General features: G+C 42.8%; 4 protein-coding genes across 7 annotated transcripts in view; 3 read left to right on the top strand and 1 right to left on the bottom strand.

Moving 5' to 3' along the window:
* Positions 1-984: 984 nt before the first annotated feature.
* LOC106606393 (tripartite motif-containing protein 16) lies at positions 985-9434 on the top strand. 2 transcript variants are annotated; one of them, XM_045719815.1, is made up of 7 exons: positions 985-1730; positions 1794-3320; positions 4987-5082; positions 5389-5622; positions 7030-7201; positions 7509-7598; positions 7859-9434. In XM_045719815.1, the coding sequence occupies exons 1-7, from the start codon at positions 1620-1622 to the stop codon at positions 8482-8484; spliced, it is 2856 nt and encodes a 951-aa protein (XP_045575771.1). In that variant the 5' UTR covers positions 985-1619; the 3' UTR covers positions 8485-9434. The 2 variants fall into 2 exon arrangements, with proteins under 2 accessions (XP_045575771.1, XP_014058031.2); XM_014202556.2 differs by having other exon boundaries at positions 988-3320.
* On the bottom strand, positions 9197-10985 carry LOC106606392 (protein amnionless-like). The gene has a single exon (XM_014202555.2). It carries the CDS (start codon positions 10936-10938, stop codon positions 9502-9504), a length of 1437 nt encoding a protein of 478 aa, XP_014058030.1. The 5' UTR covers positions 10939-10985; the 3' UTR covers positions 9197-9501.
* A 775-nt stretch (positions 10986-11760) lies between these two features.
* LOC106606391 (Golgi apparatus membrane protein TVP23 homolog B) lies at positions 11761-16286 on the top strand. 2 transcript variants are annotated; one of them, XM_014202554.2, is made up of 8 exons: positions 11761-12009; positions 12137-12257; positions 12674-12759; positions 12924-13068; positions 13314-13403; positions 15244-15369; positions 15564-15692; positions 15913-16286. In XM_014202554.2, exons 2-8 carry the CDS (start codon positions 12246-12248, stop codon positions 15934-15936), a joined length of 612 nt encoding a protein of 203 aa, XP_014058029.2. In that variant the 5' UTR covers positions 11761-12009; positions 12137-12245; the 3' UTR covers positions 15937-16286. The 2 variants fall into 2 exon arrangements, with proteins under 2 accessions (XP_014058029.2, XP_014058028.2); XM_014202553.2 differs by having other exon boundaries at positions 11799-12257.
* Positions 16287-16525: 239 nt separating this feature from the next.
* LOC106606389 (exocyst complex component 7) overlaps positions 16526-20080 on the top strand; it is a 21598-nt gene continuing 18043 nt past the window's right edge. For both annotated transcript variants that reach the window (XM_045719812.1, XM_014202549.2), the window contains exons 1-3: positions 16526-16609; positions 16966-17031; positions 17377-17561. In XM_045719812.1, coding sequence (XP_045575768.1) covers positions 16550-16609; positions 16966-17031; positions 17377-17561 — 311 coding nt within the window. In that variant the 5' untranslated portion in view covers positions 16526-16549. The remainder of the gene's footprint in view (positions 16610-16965; positions 17032-17376; positions 17562-20080) is intronic.

The following is a 20080-nucleotide window of genomic DNA, read 5'->3' as shown; positions in this document are numbered from 1 at the left end:
TCATTTTCCAAGTGTACATTAAATTAGAACTAACTGGATCACAACATGAGCTTGGATTTTTGGTCATAACCGGTCATTGTACCTGACTTCAGACATTCCCATTCAATGTTCTATTATTATTTTTCTATGCCAGACTTACTCTCATTGTTTACAATGGCTCTATATCCAGACAATCTACTTCCTGTTTACATTTCCTGTTTATATTGAATCTAGCCTAGTCTGGGTCTAAACTAAATTATTCCATTTTAACTAAAGTGAAACAGAGCAAATTAGTCAGGCTTAACCTAGCCCCTCCCCGAGATGTATATGAAAGACTAATGTGTGTTAGATTTCCAAAATGTAAAAATAATTCTGTTCAAAATAAACCAGTTCAGTCTCTCACTACATTATTGTAAGATAAGTTGGAGTATGGTTATAAATAGTCGCAGGAAGTTAGGGTGCGGTGGGAAAATAATGTTGTCTAGAAACATCCCTTCTCTTTAATCAGAAGGAAACACTAGGTAAGGCCTGGTCACTGTGGTTCCTTGACTTCCTTAACTTTGCATTACAGTAGTGATACAGTATCTCCAGACATTGGATGACTCTTCTGTGATCATGTCAACCATAACAGCATCTGAAAAACCTTTTATCTCAATGTATGTCAGTCTGTTAGTTATTCTCCTTCATCTACTGTGAATATATAATAACTTTACTGTAGGACCAGTCATTCCAAACACATTGTGATGACTCCTGAAAAGCTAACTTTTCAGAGATACAGGTTTCTACAGGATGTTGACATTCCAGTTTTCACAGATTATATTGCAGAAGACAGTCATCTCAGCTGACCCAGATCATCTTTGTTGATACAACATTCTTTTTTTTCTATGAAACGCTATTATTAGATAACAGCTTTGGAATTGCCACGTCTGGGATGTCCTATGAGGGAGTGTGGCTGTACATGAATGATTTCATGATTCATAATAATAGTCATTTTGGGGGTGCTTATATTGTATTTGTCCTGTTAAAACAGAAATCTCCACATTCCTTGCCCTCAATACCCACTTCCCCCTTCTCTCCACTCAAACCAACTCAGCCTTCCCTGAACCCAACTGAATGAGGGAGGAGAGAGTGAGAAAAGGAGAGAGATAGAGAGAGAGAAGGGAGGAGTGTAACAAGAGGAGGCTCCTGCCTCTGCCGCTGACTCACACGGATAAAGTTATTAAGGCGCGGTCCTCAGTTCTGTTCTTGTCTTCTCACTAAATTATCTTGAGTTAGGGAGCTGGACAGAGAGTTAGAGAGGAGAGACTTACAGAGAAACAGACAGACACTTAGTGTGTGAGAGTTAGGGTGAGAGACGGTGAGAGAGAAACAGACAGAGAGCGAGAAAGTGTTTTTGAGAGAGAGAGAGAAAGCGACTTACTGAGCGAGAGAATAGGAATTATAAGAGTAGTGAGGCCTGTATAGGATGTCATGATAGACTAAGACGTGAGGAAAGATCGGCACTGTCTGCCTGTTGAGGCCCTGACAGAGGCCCAGCAGTCACACCCTGCAGCCTGAAGTAGAGAGGAGAGAGTGAGGGAGGTACTGTGTCTTGGCACACCAGCATCACACAGGACATCCACAAACCAGAGAAAGAGAACATGGAGACCCTCATCAAGAATGAAGAGAATACAGAAGAGAGTCATCCCACAACTGGAAGCAAAGATGTCACCACATCCATGATGAACATGTGGGACCTGAACCTAAACCAGGAACAAGAGGACCCAACAACAACGCACGATAAGCCAGGGAAGAACACCCAGCCTCAGAACCAGGAACAAGAGGACCCAACAACAACGCACGATAAGCCAGGGAAGAACACCCAGCCTCAGAACCAGGAACAAGAGGACCCAACAACAACGCACGATAAGCCAGGGAAGAACACCCAGCCTCAGAACCAGGAACAAGAGGACCCGACAACAACGCACGACAAGCCAGGGAAGAACACCCAGCCTCAGAACCAGGAACAAGAGGACCCAACAACAACGCACGATAAGCCAGGGAAGAACACCCAGCCTCAGAACCAGGAACAAGAGGACCCAACAACAACGCACGATAAGCCAGGGAAGAACACCCAGCCCCAGAACCAAGAACAAGAGGACCCAACAACAACGCACGATAAGCCAGGGAAGAACACCCAGCCTCAGAACCAGGAACAAGAGGACCCAACAACAACGCACGATAAGCCAGGGAAGAACACCCAGCCTCAGAACCAGGAACAAGAGGACCCAACAACAACGCACGATAAGCCAGGGAAGAACACCCAGCCTCAGAACCAGGAACAAGAGGACCCAACAACAACGCACGATAAGCCAGGGAAGAACACCCAGCCTCAGAACCAGGAACAAGAGGACCCAACAACAACGCACGATAAGCCAGGGAAGAACACCCAGCCTCAGAACCAGGAACAAGAGGACCCAACAACAACGCACGATAAGCCAGGGAAGAACACCCAGCCTCAGAACCAGGAACAAGAGGACCCAACAACAACGCACGATAAGCCAGGGAAGAACACCCAGCCTCAGAACCAGGAACAAGAGGACCCGACAACAACGCACGATAAGCCAGGGAAGAACACCCAGCCTCAGAACCAAGAACAAGAGGACCCAACAACAACGCACGATAAGCCAGGGAAGAACACCCAGCCTCAGAACCAGGAACAAGAGGACCCGACAACAACGCACGATAAGCCAGGGAAGAACACCCAGCCTCAGAACCAGGAACAAGAGGACCCGACAACAACGCACGATAAGCCAGGGAAGAACACCCAGCCTCAGAACCAAGAACAAGAGGACCCGACAACAACGCACGATAAGCCAGGGAAGAACACCCAGCCTCAGAACCAGGAACAAGAGGACCCAACAACAACGCACGATAAGCCAGGGAAGAACACCCAGCCTCAGAACCAGGAACAAGAGGACCCAACAACAACGCACGATAAGCCAGGGAAGAACACCCAGCCCCAGACAAACTCTAGCGGGTTTACTGTCACCCCAGAAGATGTGCTGTGTGACTCCTGCATCGAGGTCCCGCGCCGGGCCCAGAAGTCCTGCCTCACCTGCCTGGTGTCATACTGCGAGGCCCACCTCAGACCCCACCTGGAGAACCAGAGGTTCCAGAATCACCGACTGGTGGAGCCCTTACAGGACATCGAGTGTCGCACCTGTGAGGAGCACCGGCTACCGCTTGAACTATACTGCCTGACGGACGGCTGCGGTGTGTGTGTGTGCTGCGAGTGTGAGGGACAGGGGCATCTGGGGCACAGTACTGTACCTGTAGAGGAGGCTCGAAGACAGATCCAGGTATTGGTAACATTTATATTTTACCAGTGGAGGCTGGTGGAGCGAGAAATAGGGAGGACTGGATTCTTTGTAATGGCTGAGCACGTCCTCCCCTTTCTCCCTCCACCAGCCTCCACTGTTACATACAGACACACAACACACATTTCACAGACAGTGGGTGATAACTGTATGAGTGATCCCTTTTTTCTGGCATGGACATGTTGTTTTGGGTCGTTCCACGAAAACACTGCCTTTTGCATCCCTTTGATATTTTAAGTAGAAATTGTGCACCAATATTACATTTTAAAAGCTTGTTATATTAAATGACGTGTCCTTTAATATAGACCACATGGAGAATTCAATAAATCTTTAATATGAATATAATCTTGATTACCCAGAAGGGAAATTCTCGCAAAAGTTGAATCACATGAATCTGTCCACGGCAGATTAATATGAAAAACGATTTGTTAAAGTGCCAAAATTCACAATTGTGACATGTCACTCCTTGCACCCGCTGTGGCTTCTGGGAAGATTTGAACCCACTTAACCCCAACATTCAGCATCATTGTAAAGCCCTGGTTATGTTGTTAACAAATTCTTGTCTGGAGATGATTATTTATTTCATGTGATTAATGATTACTTTATGTCGGTCCCTCATTTTAAGGTCAACCCTGTTACGTGAACTGAACTCTCGATTTAATATGGTGAAACTATTCAAGGGGAAATCGTCTACCCGGTTACGTTCAACTCTATTGCCTTATTTGGCACTCAGCAGTTGAAACAATAATAAAGTGTTTTCCCCGCCCCTGTTTCGGTACAAAGCTGAAGGATGGGCCTGGAGAAATAAAACCACTCTCAAATTCATAGACAGAGCTATGGATGAAAGGACTGACCATCAATGATATGAAAATTATAGCTTTAAACATGTTTTGAGGCTAAATAGTGTGTTTACATTTACTTTGTTTACAAACATTGCAGTAAAACACACTTATATTTTGGGTTCTGATGGGATATGACAGTTGAACTAAACTAATGAAACATTTCTAAGTTATATTCTTCAAGAATCAATGGGTACATATAATTAATTTATAGGTAAAAAAAATTCCTTCAGCAACTGCTGATTGCCCCTTTCATAGGTACTTCCTGTTGTCTTTTTTTTTTACCTCTTGAGATGGGAAAACTAGTTTTGTATTAAGTTATTTCTGACAGAATGTTAAAATTTGGTAAAACCAAACTTTTTTTTATACCAAGTTACACTTCTCAAAAGGCACCGGGTTGGTGGAACAACCCACATGTTGTTGTTTTGAAGTCCAAAACTCCTCTTTTTAGTGTCAGTATTGTCTAGTGATCCAGGACACGGTGTAGGGAGCATAGGATAGGGAGTCTCCAGGCAAATTAGTACGTTTCTCTGTGATAAGAAACATTCTGTGTGACATGTGATACGTACAGACTGCCCATTGTTCTGTTCCAGTAGGTTGCCCTCTCTCAAAGCTACTGTAGTAAATAAAGCAAATACATTTCCCATGGGCTGTGCTGGTAACCTGGCATTGGTCCCATCACATGGTACTCTTTAAGAAACAGAGCCGTGTGTGTGTGTGTGTGTGTGTGTGTGTGTGTGTGTGTGTGTGTGTGTGTGTGTGTGTGTGTGTGTGTGTGTGTGTGCGCGCATGCGAATGATTGTCTATAGACAGAGCTGCAGAAGAAACAAGGGGAGATTATGAAGACCGTCTCAGTGGCAGAGAATGCCATTGGCAAGCTACAGAGCAACACTGCATCCATAGAGGTACGCCACTGAAAAGTAATTTTTTACTACACCCGCATTACTTTGACCATTTCCTCTGACCTTAATGAACCTTAAACACACAGCTGATACAACTAAGCACCTCCTCCTCTCCTTTAAAAAAAAGTATGTCACACATTCTCTCCATACATTCTTTCCCCACGTTCGCCTATTGCTCATTTATCACTTATAACATCGTCTCTGATCTTAATGAACCTCGAAACATACAGCTGATACACATTTACAAAGTACTTCTCCATTCCTCCTCTTTCTCTTAATCACATATTCCCTCCATCTTTCTCTCCCCAGAGCTCGGTGGCAGGGGTACGTGCTGTGATGGAGCAGCAGTTCTACCTGCTGCAAGGGGCCGTAGAAGAGGCCCGGAGGAGGGCCACGGAGGTTCTGGAGGGGGAGCAGAGGCAGGCACTTAGCCAGGCCGAGGGCATCCAGGCCCACCTGGAGCAGAAGAGCCAAGAGCTGAAGAAGACCCTGGCCAGAGTGGAGAGACTCTTCAGGAACAAGAGGGACATAGACTTCCTGCAGGTGAGAGACTGGGGCCTGGGGTGAAACTTATCCTATGTACAGACCTTGGATCTCCTTCAACCTTAACCATTAGTGGGGAAAATGCTAAACTGACCCAAGATCAGCGTCTAGGCCGGGGCAACTTTAGAGTATACCAGAGAGGGTTGGGTTTAATTCAATTTCAATTCCGCCAATTCAGGAATTAAACTGAAATGTGTAGGAAAGCATTGATGAAAATGAACCGACTGAATTTAAATTGAATTGAGCCCAATCCGTGGTGAGTGTCACACATGAAATGAAACAGAACGCATGCAGCTAGTGTTGTTGCTGAAAAGCACAATATCAACCTGCTGCCTTCAAGTCTCCTGTGTCATGATACTGTGAGAGGTATTTTATTTATTTTTACATTCTATTGGTTGATGGTATATACTGCGTTGAATATTTATTGACAAGACATTTCAGCTTAAAATGTTTAATTAATTTGTAAAAAGTTAGAAAAACATAATTCCACTTTGATATTATGGGGTGTTGTGTGTAGGCCAGTGATAAAAAAATCGATCTTGAATCCATTGTAAATTCAGGCTGTAACACAACACAATGTGGAAAAAGTCAAGGGGTGAGAATAGTTTCTGAAGGCACTGTAGATGTACATGTATTTTATAGGTTGATGGTATATACTGCATCCTACTGCGGTGTTTGGAAATGCCTCATTTTGAGCCCTATCCTGAGAGGACTAATATAGGAACCCATGTCCCTCTTACCCTTTGCCTCAGTTTCCCCTATGATCTGTTAAATATTGTCTTGGTCAGTAATTTTGACTCGTCTCGGTCAGCGATTTTGTAATGTACAGTTAAGTCACCACAATGTTTATTGTGGCAGTCAGTGTGTTGACAGTGTCCACAGTGTGAGGGAAGTGACAGGTGGGAGGAGCTATAGGAGGAAGGGCTCATTGTAATGACCGGAATGGAAGTTAAGGGTTTCCATATGTTTGATGTGTTTGATACTTTACAGTGATTCCATTCCAGCCATTAGAATTAGCCCGTCCTCCTACAGCTCCTCCCACCAGCCTCCACTGCTTACCATAGACACTTCATTTAGATTTTGAAAGGATTTGATAGGTATTAACAGTATAGCCAAGAACCCACCTAGCCTATTCAAGGGAAAGCAATACTACCATATTGCTTTAACCTATCTGAAATGTCTCAGGGGTAGAGGTTTGGGGTTATTTCTGGACGGGACCCTATTGTGCATCCCAAATGTCACCCTAGTTCCCATATAGTGCACTACTTTATAGTACACTACTTTGCATGCTGTGATGGAGCACCAGTAGTGCACTATACAGGGCATAGGGTGTCATTTGGGAAGCAGGTATAGCTGTCTTAGTAGTGTGACAGTATTGTGAGTGGCTCCTCCTGCTGGTGATTGTAGGAATACTCAGAGTGGAAGACGGGGGCGGTGGATGTCTGTCTGCCTGGGCTCTACGTCGGCCTCACAGATCGCCTGGCCTCCTTCAGCTGCCTGCTCACTGAGTCCACCCAGGAACTGTGTGACCAGCTCAAGGCTACCTACAGGGACAAACTGAAGGACATCTGCAGGACTGGTGATGAGTGTACACATTTTAACCAGGGCTGTGTTCATTAGGCACAAAACAGAACAAAACTATAGAAGCCTGAAAAACTGCTCATTTTCCTTTGTTTGTTTTTTTGTTGACATATGCTGTTTCATGACATAATGAAAACAACCCAAGTTGTTATTGAAAAAGAGAATATGCTCCCAGTGACTTAGCTAAATAAAAGTGAAATGATGGTTGGATAAATATCCATAGTCTTCCCAATGCATTGTATTATAGAGAGTACTCTATGTATTACCTGAAGGGTAACTTCCCTTTCTCCTACACTGACCTACAGAGAAACTGGGCATTACAACCATGGTCCATCCCAAGATGTCAAAGTCTTTTTCACTGCCTGAGCCTAAGACGCGAGACGACTTCCTCAAGTGTAAGATGTATTTTTTTTATTGCATTAGCAAACATTTCTAATTTGATTTGCATAGCTAGTGCTCTTCACAATGAGCTAACCCTTTTGAGAAATAGCCTGACTTGGTGTAACCTTCACGTGTATTATAGCGACGTAGGTAGCCTTTGAATAAGTATGTATGTGTTTGTATTGTCCCTGCATGTGTCCTGTGCTGGCGACAAATCCATTTTCCCCTCTGATGATTAATAAAGTTTATTCAATTAAATGTGTCTACTTGGCAGATGCCAGCAGTCTGACCTTTGACCCAGACACTGTCCACATGTTCCTGAGACTAACCGAAGACGACAGGAAGGTGACCAACACCACGCCCTGGCAGCACAGCTACCCAGACACGCCCGAACGCTTTGAGTACTGGCGCCAGGTGATGACCTCAGAGAGCCTCTACCTGGGCCGACACTACTTTGAGGCAGAGCTGAGTGGGGAGGGTGTGCACGTGGGACTCACCTACAAGAGCATAGACCGGAAAGGCGTGGAGAGAGGCAGCTGCATCACAGGAAATGACTTCTCGTGGAGCCTCGGAAGGGAGGGGCGAAGCTTTTCCACTTGGCATGCTGATATGGAGGCGGTCGTGGAAGCCACAAGTGTGTTCACGAGGATCGGCGTCTACATCGACTTTGACTCAGGCTCATTATCTTTCTATGGTGTGACTGACGTCGCTATGACACTCCTCTACAGGTACAAGGCTGAGTTCATGGAGCCCTTGTATCCTACTGTCTGGCTCTCAAAGAAGGACAATGTGGTGTTATTGGTCGGTCCTAAGGACCCCCCACTAATGAAGAGCTCAACTCTGCCTGCCACCCCCATCACTCCCATGGCAACATCAGCTCCTGTCACTCTGGAATCATAATACTTTGACTGCAGTAGTGTAGTTAGGTTAGAGAGGTGGACCAGTACACATTTCTGTTTCTCACAAATACAATAAAGTATCTATTCTATTCATAAGCAGTTGCCTTAAGTGACTGATACTGTACTTATTTAACAGGACACAGCATCAAGTATCACAAGACAACAGACAGGGACTTTACAGGGGGTGTCTGCACTCATCCAGGACCTATATACTAGGCGGTGTCAGAGGAAGGCCCAAAAAATTCTCCAGACTCCAGTCACCCAGCTCATAGACTGTTCTCTCTACTCCCGCACGGCAAGCGGTACTGGAGTGCCAAGTCTAGGTCCAAAAGGCTCCTTAACAGCTTCTACCACCAAGCTAGAAGACGGCTGAACAATTAATCAAATAGCCACCCGGACTTTGTTTTTACACTGCTGCTACTGGCTGTTTATTATCTATGTACAAAATTACCTCGACTAACCTGTAGCCTCCGCACATTGACTCGGTACCCCCTGTATATAGCCTCGTTATTGTTATGTAATTTTATTGTGTTACTTTTTATTTGACTTTTTACTTTAGTTTATTTAGTTAATATTTTCTTAACTCTATTTCTTGAACTACATTGTTGGTTGTTGTAAGTAAGCATTTCACGGTAAGGTCTGGACCTGTTGTATTCGGCACATGTGACAAATATCATTTGATTTGATAAAGAACAAAACATGACACTGAGGGATTGAGTAATAACTTTTTAACTGCCGTTTTTATTGGAACAGGTTAGCAAGTGACTGACTTGCTAAATGCTATGATTGGTCTTTCATTGGCAAAAACATACTATGTTTATTTGACATTGTGCTGAGTACTAACTACCCAGATGAGTTCAAGGGGTGTCTTTCATTGTTGACTTTTTAAAATACCTAATACTTCATTTGAATTTAAGCATGAAACATTATTTTTACATTTCAGATATATTACAACACGTAAGAAATTATTCTCAGAAGAATGTGCACAAAATATTTACAGATACCATCACACACAGTCTCAGGCAGGGAAATCGATTGAGGTCTCGTTCTCATCATACGCGGGATTAACAAAATGCACACCTGACGGCGTCAGGGAGATAGAGTTGGCGGCTTCAGTCCCATAGATACCGGGTACTTCGGGCATCATGGTGGGCTTGTCGAAGATGGGGTTTTCAAAGCCGTGGTCCGTGAAGTCCCCTATCTCCTCCTGGCTTCTCCTTAAGCTGCTCAGAGAAGGGATGGAGATGGTGGGCATGGTTGGCATTTTTATGACGCCTCTGCGGAAGAGGACACCCAGGAGGGGAAGACCAATGACTACTATCAGGACCCCGAACACGGCTCCAACCACAACTCCTGCGTTGTCCCCTGCCCCGTCACCACTGGTGGCCCCAGAAGAGGCCTGGAACTCAGCCCCGGTTATTCCCAGGTTTGAGCCTTGGGCTTGGATGTCCTTCAATATGTCCCGAGCCAGGGCCTCTGCCACCGGACCAGACTCCCCATCCAGGAGCACGATCTGGATCTCGGCTGCAGCCGCACGTGGGATCACCCCAAGGAAATACTGAGATTTGAGCACCTTAGACATGCCTAGCTGAATGGATTGGTACGAGGGCAGACCAAGGAAGAGGTGCTGCAGTCGATTCCGATAAGACTCAAAGTTGAAGCCTGAGGAATACTGGATGGTGACGATGGCGCCGCACACGTCACAGCAATGTCCCGTGGGGTACAGTGGCTTCTTACAGCTCATAGGAGCGCATGTCACAGTGCCGCAGATCCTGTTGTGATTCGCAGAGTTCCCACAGTCGCAGCCAGAGGCATCACTGCAGCCAGAAGCCCCGACGCTGGGGGATGAGGTTCCGTGGAACTGCAGCCGGCCAGAGTGTGACCCCAGATAATGGGTGAACTCGGAGCTGCTGCTGAACTTCTTCCCCAGAATGGACACACTCTGGACAGGGACACTGGGCTGGTTGGAGGTGGTGTCCACGCGGAACGAGGAGCCAGCGCGGAACAACACGTTGTCATACTGGCAGGGTACGCTCTCCTCGTGTACCGAGAACAGGAAGCGACCTTTCTCCAGGTCGTCTAAAGACTCTGCCGCCTGCCACAGCGCTGGGTTGAACCACTGCAGAGACTCTGCATCTTTGAACTGGGCGGTGACACCCGCCCCGCAACCGGGGTCCCCTCCATTACTGACCGTGAAGCCGCCCCCCGAGGGAAGGATGAACTCTCCGTCCACCGGTAGCCGCATCTCCTGGACGGAGTGGACCGTCTCCACGTACACAGACACTTTCCTCTGAGCCGAGAACTGCACTATGTCGTTACCGCAGGGCACGGACCCTTTGTCCCAGTTGGTCTTGTTTTCATAGTTAGTGTCGGGTATCCACTGCTTGTACAGGGCGTCAGCTGCCCCAAACAGACAGAGACCGAGGAGAAGAAACACGTCTGGTGTTTTTGGCATCCTGAATGCTTGTGACAGAAGTGGATGGACTACGGGGTGACCTTTGTCTCTGACAGTGTGACTGTCACATGAGGGAGTGAGTGCACAGGTTCCCAGATTATGAAGTTGATGAGCTCTGGTAGACACTCATCTTTACCGGCTGGTCAAAGATTAACTGCTGCTGCACCCACAGCAATAATGCCCCAAAATAACAGTGTAGATGTCTCTATGAAAGAAAAGTGATTTGATTTAGGCCTACACCTTTTCATAGCCTTTATGCCTAAAAACTGTATGGTGAAAACTGTATAGTGTTAAAAGAAATTGCATCTACAGTAAAAGTAAAAGCTACTATAGTGAAGTTTCTTGTGACCAGCAGTGGAATTGAAATAAAGAAAAGTCATTGGGAACTCATCAGTGTTAAATCTAAACATTCTATGTTAAAAAAATAAAATAAAAAGATTTGTCAAACTCTGTTCCCATATACTCCCTTGATTGCGACCAGTCATTTAAGGCAGGGTTTCCCAAACTCGGTCCTGGGTCCTTCCTGTGTGCACATTTTGTTTTTTTCACTAGCACTACACAGCTGATTAAAATAACCAACTCATCATCAAACGTTGATTAACTTAATCAGCTTTGTAGCGCTAGGGCAAAAAACAAAATGTGCACATAGGACCGAGTTTGGGAAACCCTGGGCTGCGTTCAGTATTGAATTGAACGGAAACATTTCTGTACTGAACGACTAGTTGAAAAATATGAGGAGGTTGTGCTGTCCGCATGGCCACTGCCCTTTAAAAACGTCACTCATTGCTTCAAGCCACACCCACCAAATGGAAGCAAACCTTCATATTTACGGTCATAGGCGCAAACATACATCAAAGTCTGTTCAAGAACGTTTTGGGGAAACGTGTTGTTCAGAACTAACCGTTCTGCAACAATTGAACGCACCTCTGATATAGGGTCGTGTGGGCGCTATACATATTGGTGGTGGATTCCTTTTCTTGGGGGTGAAACGATTTGCAGATGATCAAGCTGGGTATGAAATGAAACCATTAAAAATGAAAGACCTGAAAATGATCAGTCTAATTACAAGCAGTAAGTTATGTTCAAGTTGAGGTAAAGATATCGCCATGAATATATTTTTTATGAATTAATAAATTAATTTATACAATTAGTGATATCCCATTTCACATCACATTAGATTTTCAAATCTCTGGTTCAGATTTGTACAAAGTTGCAATCGGGCAAGGTATTCTGCACCCATGAGTGGGGTCCTTCATACAAGCATGTTTGTTGTTTACCTACACGTCATCCGGAAGTGAGTGTCAAAGATGATGAGACTGGTGAGATCTCTTACTATTTTCAAACAAATAAGTTGTTTTATGTCTTTAATTATTGATGACACTATGCCTGGTAACGCTTTACTGTTCAAGTTGCTCTCATGGCGTTTTTCTTAGCTAACGATAGCTGACTTTGTGTTGCCCTACTTCAGTGAGCCTTACTAGCTAACTGTTAGCTAGCTTGCTCACTTAACTTCACTTGTTCTTTTAGCTAGCTACGTTTTTATGCAATTATTTGAATAGATAAACCTTTGTAAGGTTTTAAACCCGAACTATTTAGCTAGAATGCACAAATTACCCCAGAGCCATCTAATTAGTGTGTCACTCACTGTCATGTCATTTAGTTAGCTGTACAGTAGTAGCTATCTAAGTGTTAGCCACCTCAAAATGCGCCTCACAGCTCATTTCTTTCTTGAAAGGATTCACAGGAGGCAGATGCTCCACTCTTTGGTGACGACGACGATGATGCCCCCACCGCCACCAGACAGAAGAAATCAGAAATCAAGTGCGTTTTGGAAGTTGATTCACTATTGATGAGGAGTAACAGAACAAACGGATATGTTCATTTCAACCCATATCAGCTATTCTGACCTACCAGAACAAGAGATGTTGTTTTGCTGTAAATGTGAACTCTCTCTCGTGTGTGATCAAAACCTGCTCTTGTTTTAGGCATCCCCTGGCCGCGTTCTTCCATCTCTTCTTCCGCACCAGTGCCATCTTAGTCTACCTACTGTGTGAAATCCTGAGCAGTAGCTTCATCGTCTGTATGGTCACCATCATCCTCCTCCTTTCATGTGACTTCTGGACAGTCAAGGTGGGTGGGTTCTAACAGTTTGATGTGGTACAACTTCAATTTGGTGATACCCTTTTCACACTATTGTGTTGGCCTGGATATTTTCTTTTCACATTGCCCTTTCCCACATGTTTCCAGCAACTATGTTGGATGTGTAACCAGGCCAGGCTAGTACAGCACAGCTTGACAGAGTAGTGTGAAAAGGGTCAAAGTTGTGTGTTTTATAGGTCCAGTTGGTGAGTGATCCCATTGTGTTTCTTTCTCAGAATGTGTCTGGCAGGTTGATGGTGGGCCTCAGGTGGTGGAACCAGGTGGATGAGGATGGACAGAGCCACTGGGTGTTTGAGTCCAGACCGGTACGGTTGCACTATAGTCCATGACTATATTTGTATTTATTACGGCTCCCCATTACTCTGCCAGGGGTCCAAACACATTAAGGCACTTGCATATAAAACAAAAGATAAAACAGTCATCATATAACCACTACATATCTACAATACAAAATATATAATAGCATATTACAATATACGTGTGTGCTAGTACTTGTATGCGTGTGTCTGTTGATTTGTGTGTCTCTTCACAGTCCCCGCTGTTCCATAAGGTGTATTTTTATCTATTTAAAAAAAATAAGTCTGATTCTACTGCCTGCATGAGTTACCTGTTGTGGAATAGAGTTCCATGTAGTCATGGCTCTATGTAGTACTGTGCGCCTCCCATAGTCTGTTCTGGACTTGGGGATTGTGAAGAGACCTCTGGTGGCATGTCTTGTGGGGTATTACATTTACATTACATTTACATTTTAGTCATTTAGCAGATGCTCTTATCCAGAGCGACTTACAGAGCGACTTACAGTGAATGCATACATTTCATACATTTTTTCTTCTTCTTCCGTGTATGCATGGGTGTCTGAGCTGTGTGCTAGTAGTTTAAACAAAGATCGGTATGTTCAGCTCGTCAACACTTCTTACAAAAACAAGTAGTAATGAAGTCAACCTCTCACGCACTTTGAGCCATGAGAGATTTACATGCATATCATTAATGTTAGCTCCCCATGTATGTCCAAGGGCCAGCCATGCTGCCCTGTTCTGAGCCAATTGTAATTTTCCAAAGTCCCTCGTTGTGGCACCTGACCACACTATTGAACAGTAGTCCAGGTGTGACAAAACTAAGGCCTGTAGGAGCTGCCTTGTTGATAGTGTTGTTAAGGCAGAACAGCACTTTATTATGGGCAGACTTCTCCCCATCTTAGCTACTGTTGTATCAATATGTTTTGACCATGACAGTTTACAATCCAGGTTTATTGCAAGCAGTTTAGTCACCTCAACTTGGTCAATTTCCACATTATTCATTTAGTTGAGGTTTAAGGGTTGATTTGTCCCAAATACAATGCTTTTAGTTTTGGAAATATTTAGGACCAAGTTATTCCTTGCCACCCATTCTGAAACTAGTTGCAGCTCTTTGTTAAGTGTTGCAGTAATTTCAGTCGCCGTAGTAGCTGAAGTGTATAGTGTTGAGTCATCCTCTTACATAGACACACTGGCTTTACTCAAAGCCAGCGGCATGTCATTAATAAAGTTTGAAAAAAGTAAGGGGCCTAAACACCTACCCTGGGGAATTCCTGATTCTACTTGGATTATGTTGGAGAGGCTTCCATTAAAGCCTCTGTTCTGTTAGACAAGTAACTCTTTATCCACAATGTAGCAGGGGGTGTAAAGCCATAACACATACGTTTTTCCAGCAGCCGACTATGATCAATAATGTCAAAAGCTGCACTGAAGTCTAACAAAACAGCCCCTACAATCTTTTTTATCAATTTCTCTCAGACAATTTTTTTTTTACTGTAAAATAGCATTGTATCTGGTCAAACACCATTTTTTTTTCTCCCAGAAGGTTACTAAGGGTTGGTAACAGGCTGAGTGGAGTTGTAGTTGTGCCTGTATATTAGTTTAGTTTTCGTTTATTTATTCGCACCCACAAAATACAAGTGAAAGACAAACAGTGCAGATGAACAACAAGGTGAGTTTGGAAATCCAAGAGGGCTTATGAAAATTGCACCCACCCCAAAAAACGGTATATAGAAAATCAAACTGTTCAATCAATTAAACAAAGCACAGAGTCTGCGTCTCAAAGAATTGCAACAACTAAGACTTCTGTAGAACATCATCATGTGCTTATTTTTCCCAACTCTCTCTGTAGGCAACCAGTAGAAAAGTTCCAACCAACTCTGAATCACAGATCTTCTGGCTGGGTCTGGTTGTGTGTCCAGTCCTCTGGGTCATCTTTGTGTTCAGTACTCTCTTCTCCTTCAAGTTTAAGTGGCTGGTGGGTTCAGTACCTTTCCTTTCTCCATTTGAATTTAGACATCTCTATTTTCCTACTGGATAATTAATATGTCAAACCTAGTATGAAGCTAGCTATATGATTTGAACTTAAACAGATACATGCATTGTTTTGGGTTCTCAAAGAAACATAAATAATCACAACGCATTGCATTTTTATGTCATGTCCCCTTGCAGGCAGTGGTGATCATGGGTGTGGCCTTGCAGTGGGCCAACCTGTATGGATATGTGCGCTGCAAAGTAGGCGGGAAGACCAACTTGAGGAGCATGGCAACCAACTACCTTGGCAGCCAGTTCTTCAAACAGGTATATAGTTCTTATTTTAAAAACAGATCATATTAGACATTTCAGCTCATAGGTAGCAATTCGGAAGATAATAAACACCAACTCATTTTTCATTTAGACTACAATTGTATTTCCCATTTGAGATCGGCTTCAGTTGCAACATGGACTACTTTTGTCTGTGATAATATAGTTATATGATATTTCTGCCATCTAAACATTCATGTTTGTTTTGTTTATATAGGCAATGGCCAAACAGGGACCCTAGAGGTGGATGTGCAGAGAGAAGAAACATTAGCATTTCTGCTAATGTAATATTTTATGTTATCAAGAGGATCTTGCCTTGCTTTAACTGAGGCATAGGCTACTGTTATTTTTCTTAATTCCTGTTGAACAGGTGGAAGGCATCTCTCTATTCTGAGGGCACAGGGTTGTTTCCTACAGAGTCCTACAAACTGTAGTAGAAAACTAAGATACTACTAGGTTTCTTTGTATGTTTATTTAATTTGTTTTCCTGCTAAATATTCAAATTCAACCTAGTTAATGATTGATAACTGCTGATTGTAATATAAGACATTTGTAAATGTTATATTTACATAAAATGTCTGGGTGAAATGATTTTTTTTTTAAAGTGTGTGTGTGTCAAGTGAGTTGTAATAATGTCATGCAAAAAAATGTCCACACTAAATGCAGCCAAGCCAATGGAATTTGTCCTTGGAAGTTTGGCGCAAAGAAGCAGAAGCCACTTGACCAACCGTCAACAACCCTTTTAATCTGTATTTCAGTTGGCTAACTAATTTACCTGGCAGGGGGTGAACTGTTTTACAAATGCTTGACAATAAAATAGTAAAGTTATACCTAAGAAGGGAATTGTTAGCAGAATGACTGCGAGAGATGAAACATATTTGTGGAGAGAGAAGATTGAGGAGAAGCTCAAACGGGTAACGTTTGGCTCGCTGGCTAGTTAACGTTACAGTAGCTAACGTTAGCGTTAGCAAATCAAGTTATCATCCATGAACTAGGACTAACGTTAGCAGCTGTAGCTTGCTAGTAACACGCCTGGGTTAGGGTGTCATTCAGACCACACATTGGCTAGTGAACCCTTCACATGTCTGTCCTGATATTATATGACATTGCTTGCTAGAGGAGTAAGTAGACTTACTATTAACGTTTTGACTATTTGTATGAGAACTCACTTTAGCCTCATTAAATGGGACAATAATATTTGCTGTAGGAAGAGCTAACGTTAGCCAAATTAGATTAAACTAGCTAGCTACCAATCCATTTTCTTCTCAAGGATCAAGATCTGCTGACATTCGTTAGCGACAGCCTCAAAAGAAGTGAACAGCTGACTAAAGGCATGGTAAGCTAAATCTGAAAGCAAAGAAAACTTGAATCCTCTTACATAAGCTAGCTGGCTAACTGTTAGCTACCTGACTTGTGTCCAACTAACGTTACTGTCACAGATATTAATTAAATCAGTGCTTGACTTAGGCAGGAACTCACTGGAACTGAGTACCACACCTCAAATGTGCTACTACTTGAGTTTCTGCACTTCTTACAGAATATTATTAGCTAAAACGTATTGGTGAGTTAATGTATTGAATTGCAAATGAAGTAGAGTTCAAATGCCATGTCTTATTAAGATAGCTTCAGTTCTATGCAAGCTTTAACGTGAGACAGTGGAGCTCAAGGTGTGGTGTCCTAGGTGTCCATTCTCTCATCGTTGGAGGGCCGTTTGGAGCACCTGGAGAACTCGGTCATTCCCATGCACGACAGCACACAGAACCTACTGCAGCTGAAGGGGACAATGCAGAAGACATTATTCTACCTAGATGATGCCATCAGCCATTACCAAGCCGTCCGAGACACAGACAAGGTCATCATACAGGGGTGAGAGTAGGGAGAACAATGACACAAACACACACACAAGCCCCATATTTGACCTCGTATACCCTATTCACAATACTGTGTGGAGTTGGCCTGCACTGGCCTGGTTAGGTTACATTTAGTCTCTGGAATTATACTGGAAAAGGACAATGATCCAAGCCAGCACAGTTTGTTTAGGGAAGAAACGAGAGAGTGAAAAGAGTACTACTGATGTTCTGTTAATTTAGGTTCAGTATGATGTTCTGTTAATAGACGTTCGGTATGATCTGTTAATAGAGGTTCAGTATGATGTTCTGTTAGTAGAGGTTCAGTATGATGTTCTGTTAGTAGAGGTTCAGTATGATGTTCTGTTAATAGAGGTTCAGTATGATGTTCTGTTAGTAGAGGTTCAGTATGATGTTCTGTTAATAGAGGTTCAGTATGATGTTCTGTTAGTAGAGGTTCAGTATGATGTTCTGTTAGTAGAGGTTCAGTATGATGTTCTGTTAATAGAGGTTCAGTATGATGTTCTGTTAGTAGAGGTTCAGTATGATGTTCTGTTAATAGAGGTTCAGTATGATGTTCTGTTAGTAGAGGTTCAGTATGATGTTCTGTTAATAGAGGTTCAGTATGATGTTCTGTTAGTAGAGGTTCGGTATGATGTTCTGTTAATAGAGGTTCAGTATGATGTTCTGTTAGTAGAGGTTCAGTATGATGTTCTGTTAGTAGAGGTTCAGTATGATGTTCTGTTAGTAGTCGTTCAGTATGATGTTCTGTTAATAGAGGTTCAGTATGATGTTCTGTTAATAGACGTTCGGTATGATGTTCTGTTAGTAGAGGTTCAGTATGATGTTCTGTTAATAGAGGTTCAGTATGATGTTCTGTTAGTAGTCGTTCAGTATGATGTTCTGTTAGTAGTCGTTCAGTATGATGTTCTGTTAGTAGAGGTTCAGTATGATGTTCTGTTAATAGAGGTTCAGTATGATGTTCTGTTAATAGAGGTTCAGTATGATGTTCTGTTAATAGAGGTTCAGTATGATGTTCTGTTAGTAGTCGTTCAGTATGATGTTCTGTTAGTAGAGGTTCGGTATGATGTTCTGTTAGTAGAGGTTCGGTATGATGTTCTGTTATTAATAGAGGTTCGGTATGATGCTCTGTTAGTAGAGGTTCGGTATGATGTTCTGTTAATAGAGGTTCAGTATGATGTTCTGTTAGTAGAGGTTCAGTATGATGATCTGTTAGTAGAGGTTCAGTATGATGATCTGTTAGTAGTCATTCAGTATGATGATCTGTTAATAGACGTTCGGTATGATCTGTTAGTAGAGGTTCGGTATGATCTGTTAATAGAGGTTCGGTATGATGTTCTGTTAGTAGATGTTTGGTATGATGTTCTGTTAATAGAGGTTCAGTATGATGTTCTGTTAATAGAGGTTCAGTATGATGTTCTGTTATTAATAGAGGTTCAGTATGATGTTCTGTTAGTAGAGGTTCAGTATGATGTTCTGTTAGTAGATGTTTGGTATGATGTTCTGTTAATAGAGGTTCAGTATGATGTTCTGTTAGTAGAGGTTCAGTATGATGTTCTGTTAGTAGATGTTCGGTATGATGTTCTGTTAATAGAGGTTCAGTATGATGTTCTGTTAGTAGTCGTTCAGTATGATGTTCTGTTAGTAGTCGTTCAGTATGATGTTCTGTTAGTAGAGGTTCGGTATGATGTTCTGTTATTAATAGAGGTTCAGTATGATATTCTGTTAATAGAGGTTCAGTATGATATTCTGTTAATAGAGGTTCAGTATGATGTTCTGTTAATAGAGGTTCAGTATGATGTTCTGTTAGTAGAGGTTCGGTATGATGTTCTGTTAGTAGAGGTTCGGTATGATGTTCTGTTAGTAGAGGTTCAGTATGATGTTCTGTTAATAGAGGTTCAGTATGATGTTCTGTTAATAGAGGTTCAGTATGATGTTCTGTTAATAGAGGTTCAGTATGATGTTCTGTTAGTAGAGGTTCAGTATGATGTTCTGTTAATAGAGGTTCAGTATGATGTTCTGTTAATAGAGGTTCAGTATGATGTTCTGTTAGTAGAGGTTCAGTATGATGTTCTGTTAATAGAGGTTCAGTATGATGTTCTGTTAATAGAGGTTCAGTATGATGTTCTGTTAGTAGAGGTTCAGTATGATGTTCTGTTAATAGAGGTTCAGTATGATGTTCTGTTAATAGAGGTTCAGTATGATGTTCTGTTAATAGAGGTTCAGTATGATGTTCTGTTAATAGAGGTTCAGTATGATGTTCTGTTATTAATAGAGGTTCAGTATGATGTTCTGTTAGTAGAGGTTCGGTATGATGTTCTGTTAGTAGTTGTTCGGTATGATGTTCTGTTAGTAGAGGTTCAGTATGATGTTCTGTTAGTAGAGGTTCAGTATGATGTTCTGTTAATAGAGGTTCAGTATGATGTTCTGTTAGTAGAGGTTCAGTATGATGATCTGTTAGTAGTCATTCAGTATGATGATCTGTTAATAGACGTTCGGTATGATCTGTTAGTAGAG

This window comes from Salmo salar, chromosome ssa06 (genome assembly GCF_905237065.1).
Source record: "Salmo salar chromosome ssa06, Ssal_v3.1, whole genome shotgun sequence".
NCBI lineage: Eukaryota > Metazoa > Chordata > Actinopteri > Salmoniformes > Salmonidae > Salmo > Salmo salar.
This window is presented reverse-complemented; position numbering and strand designations above follow the sequence as displayed.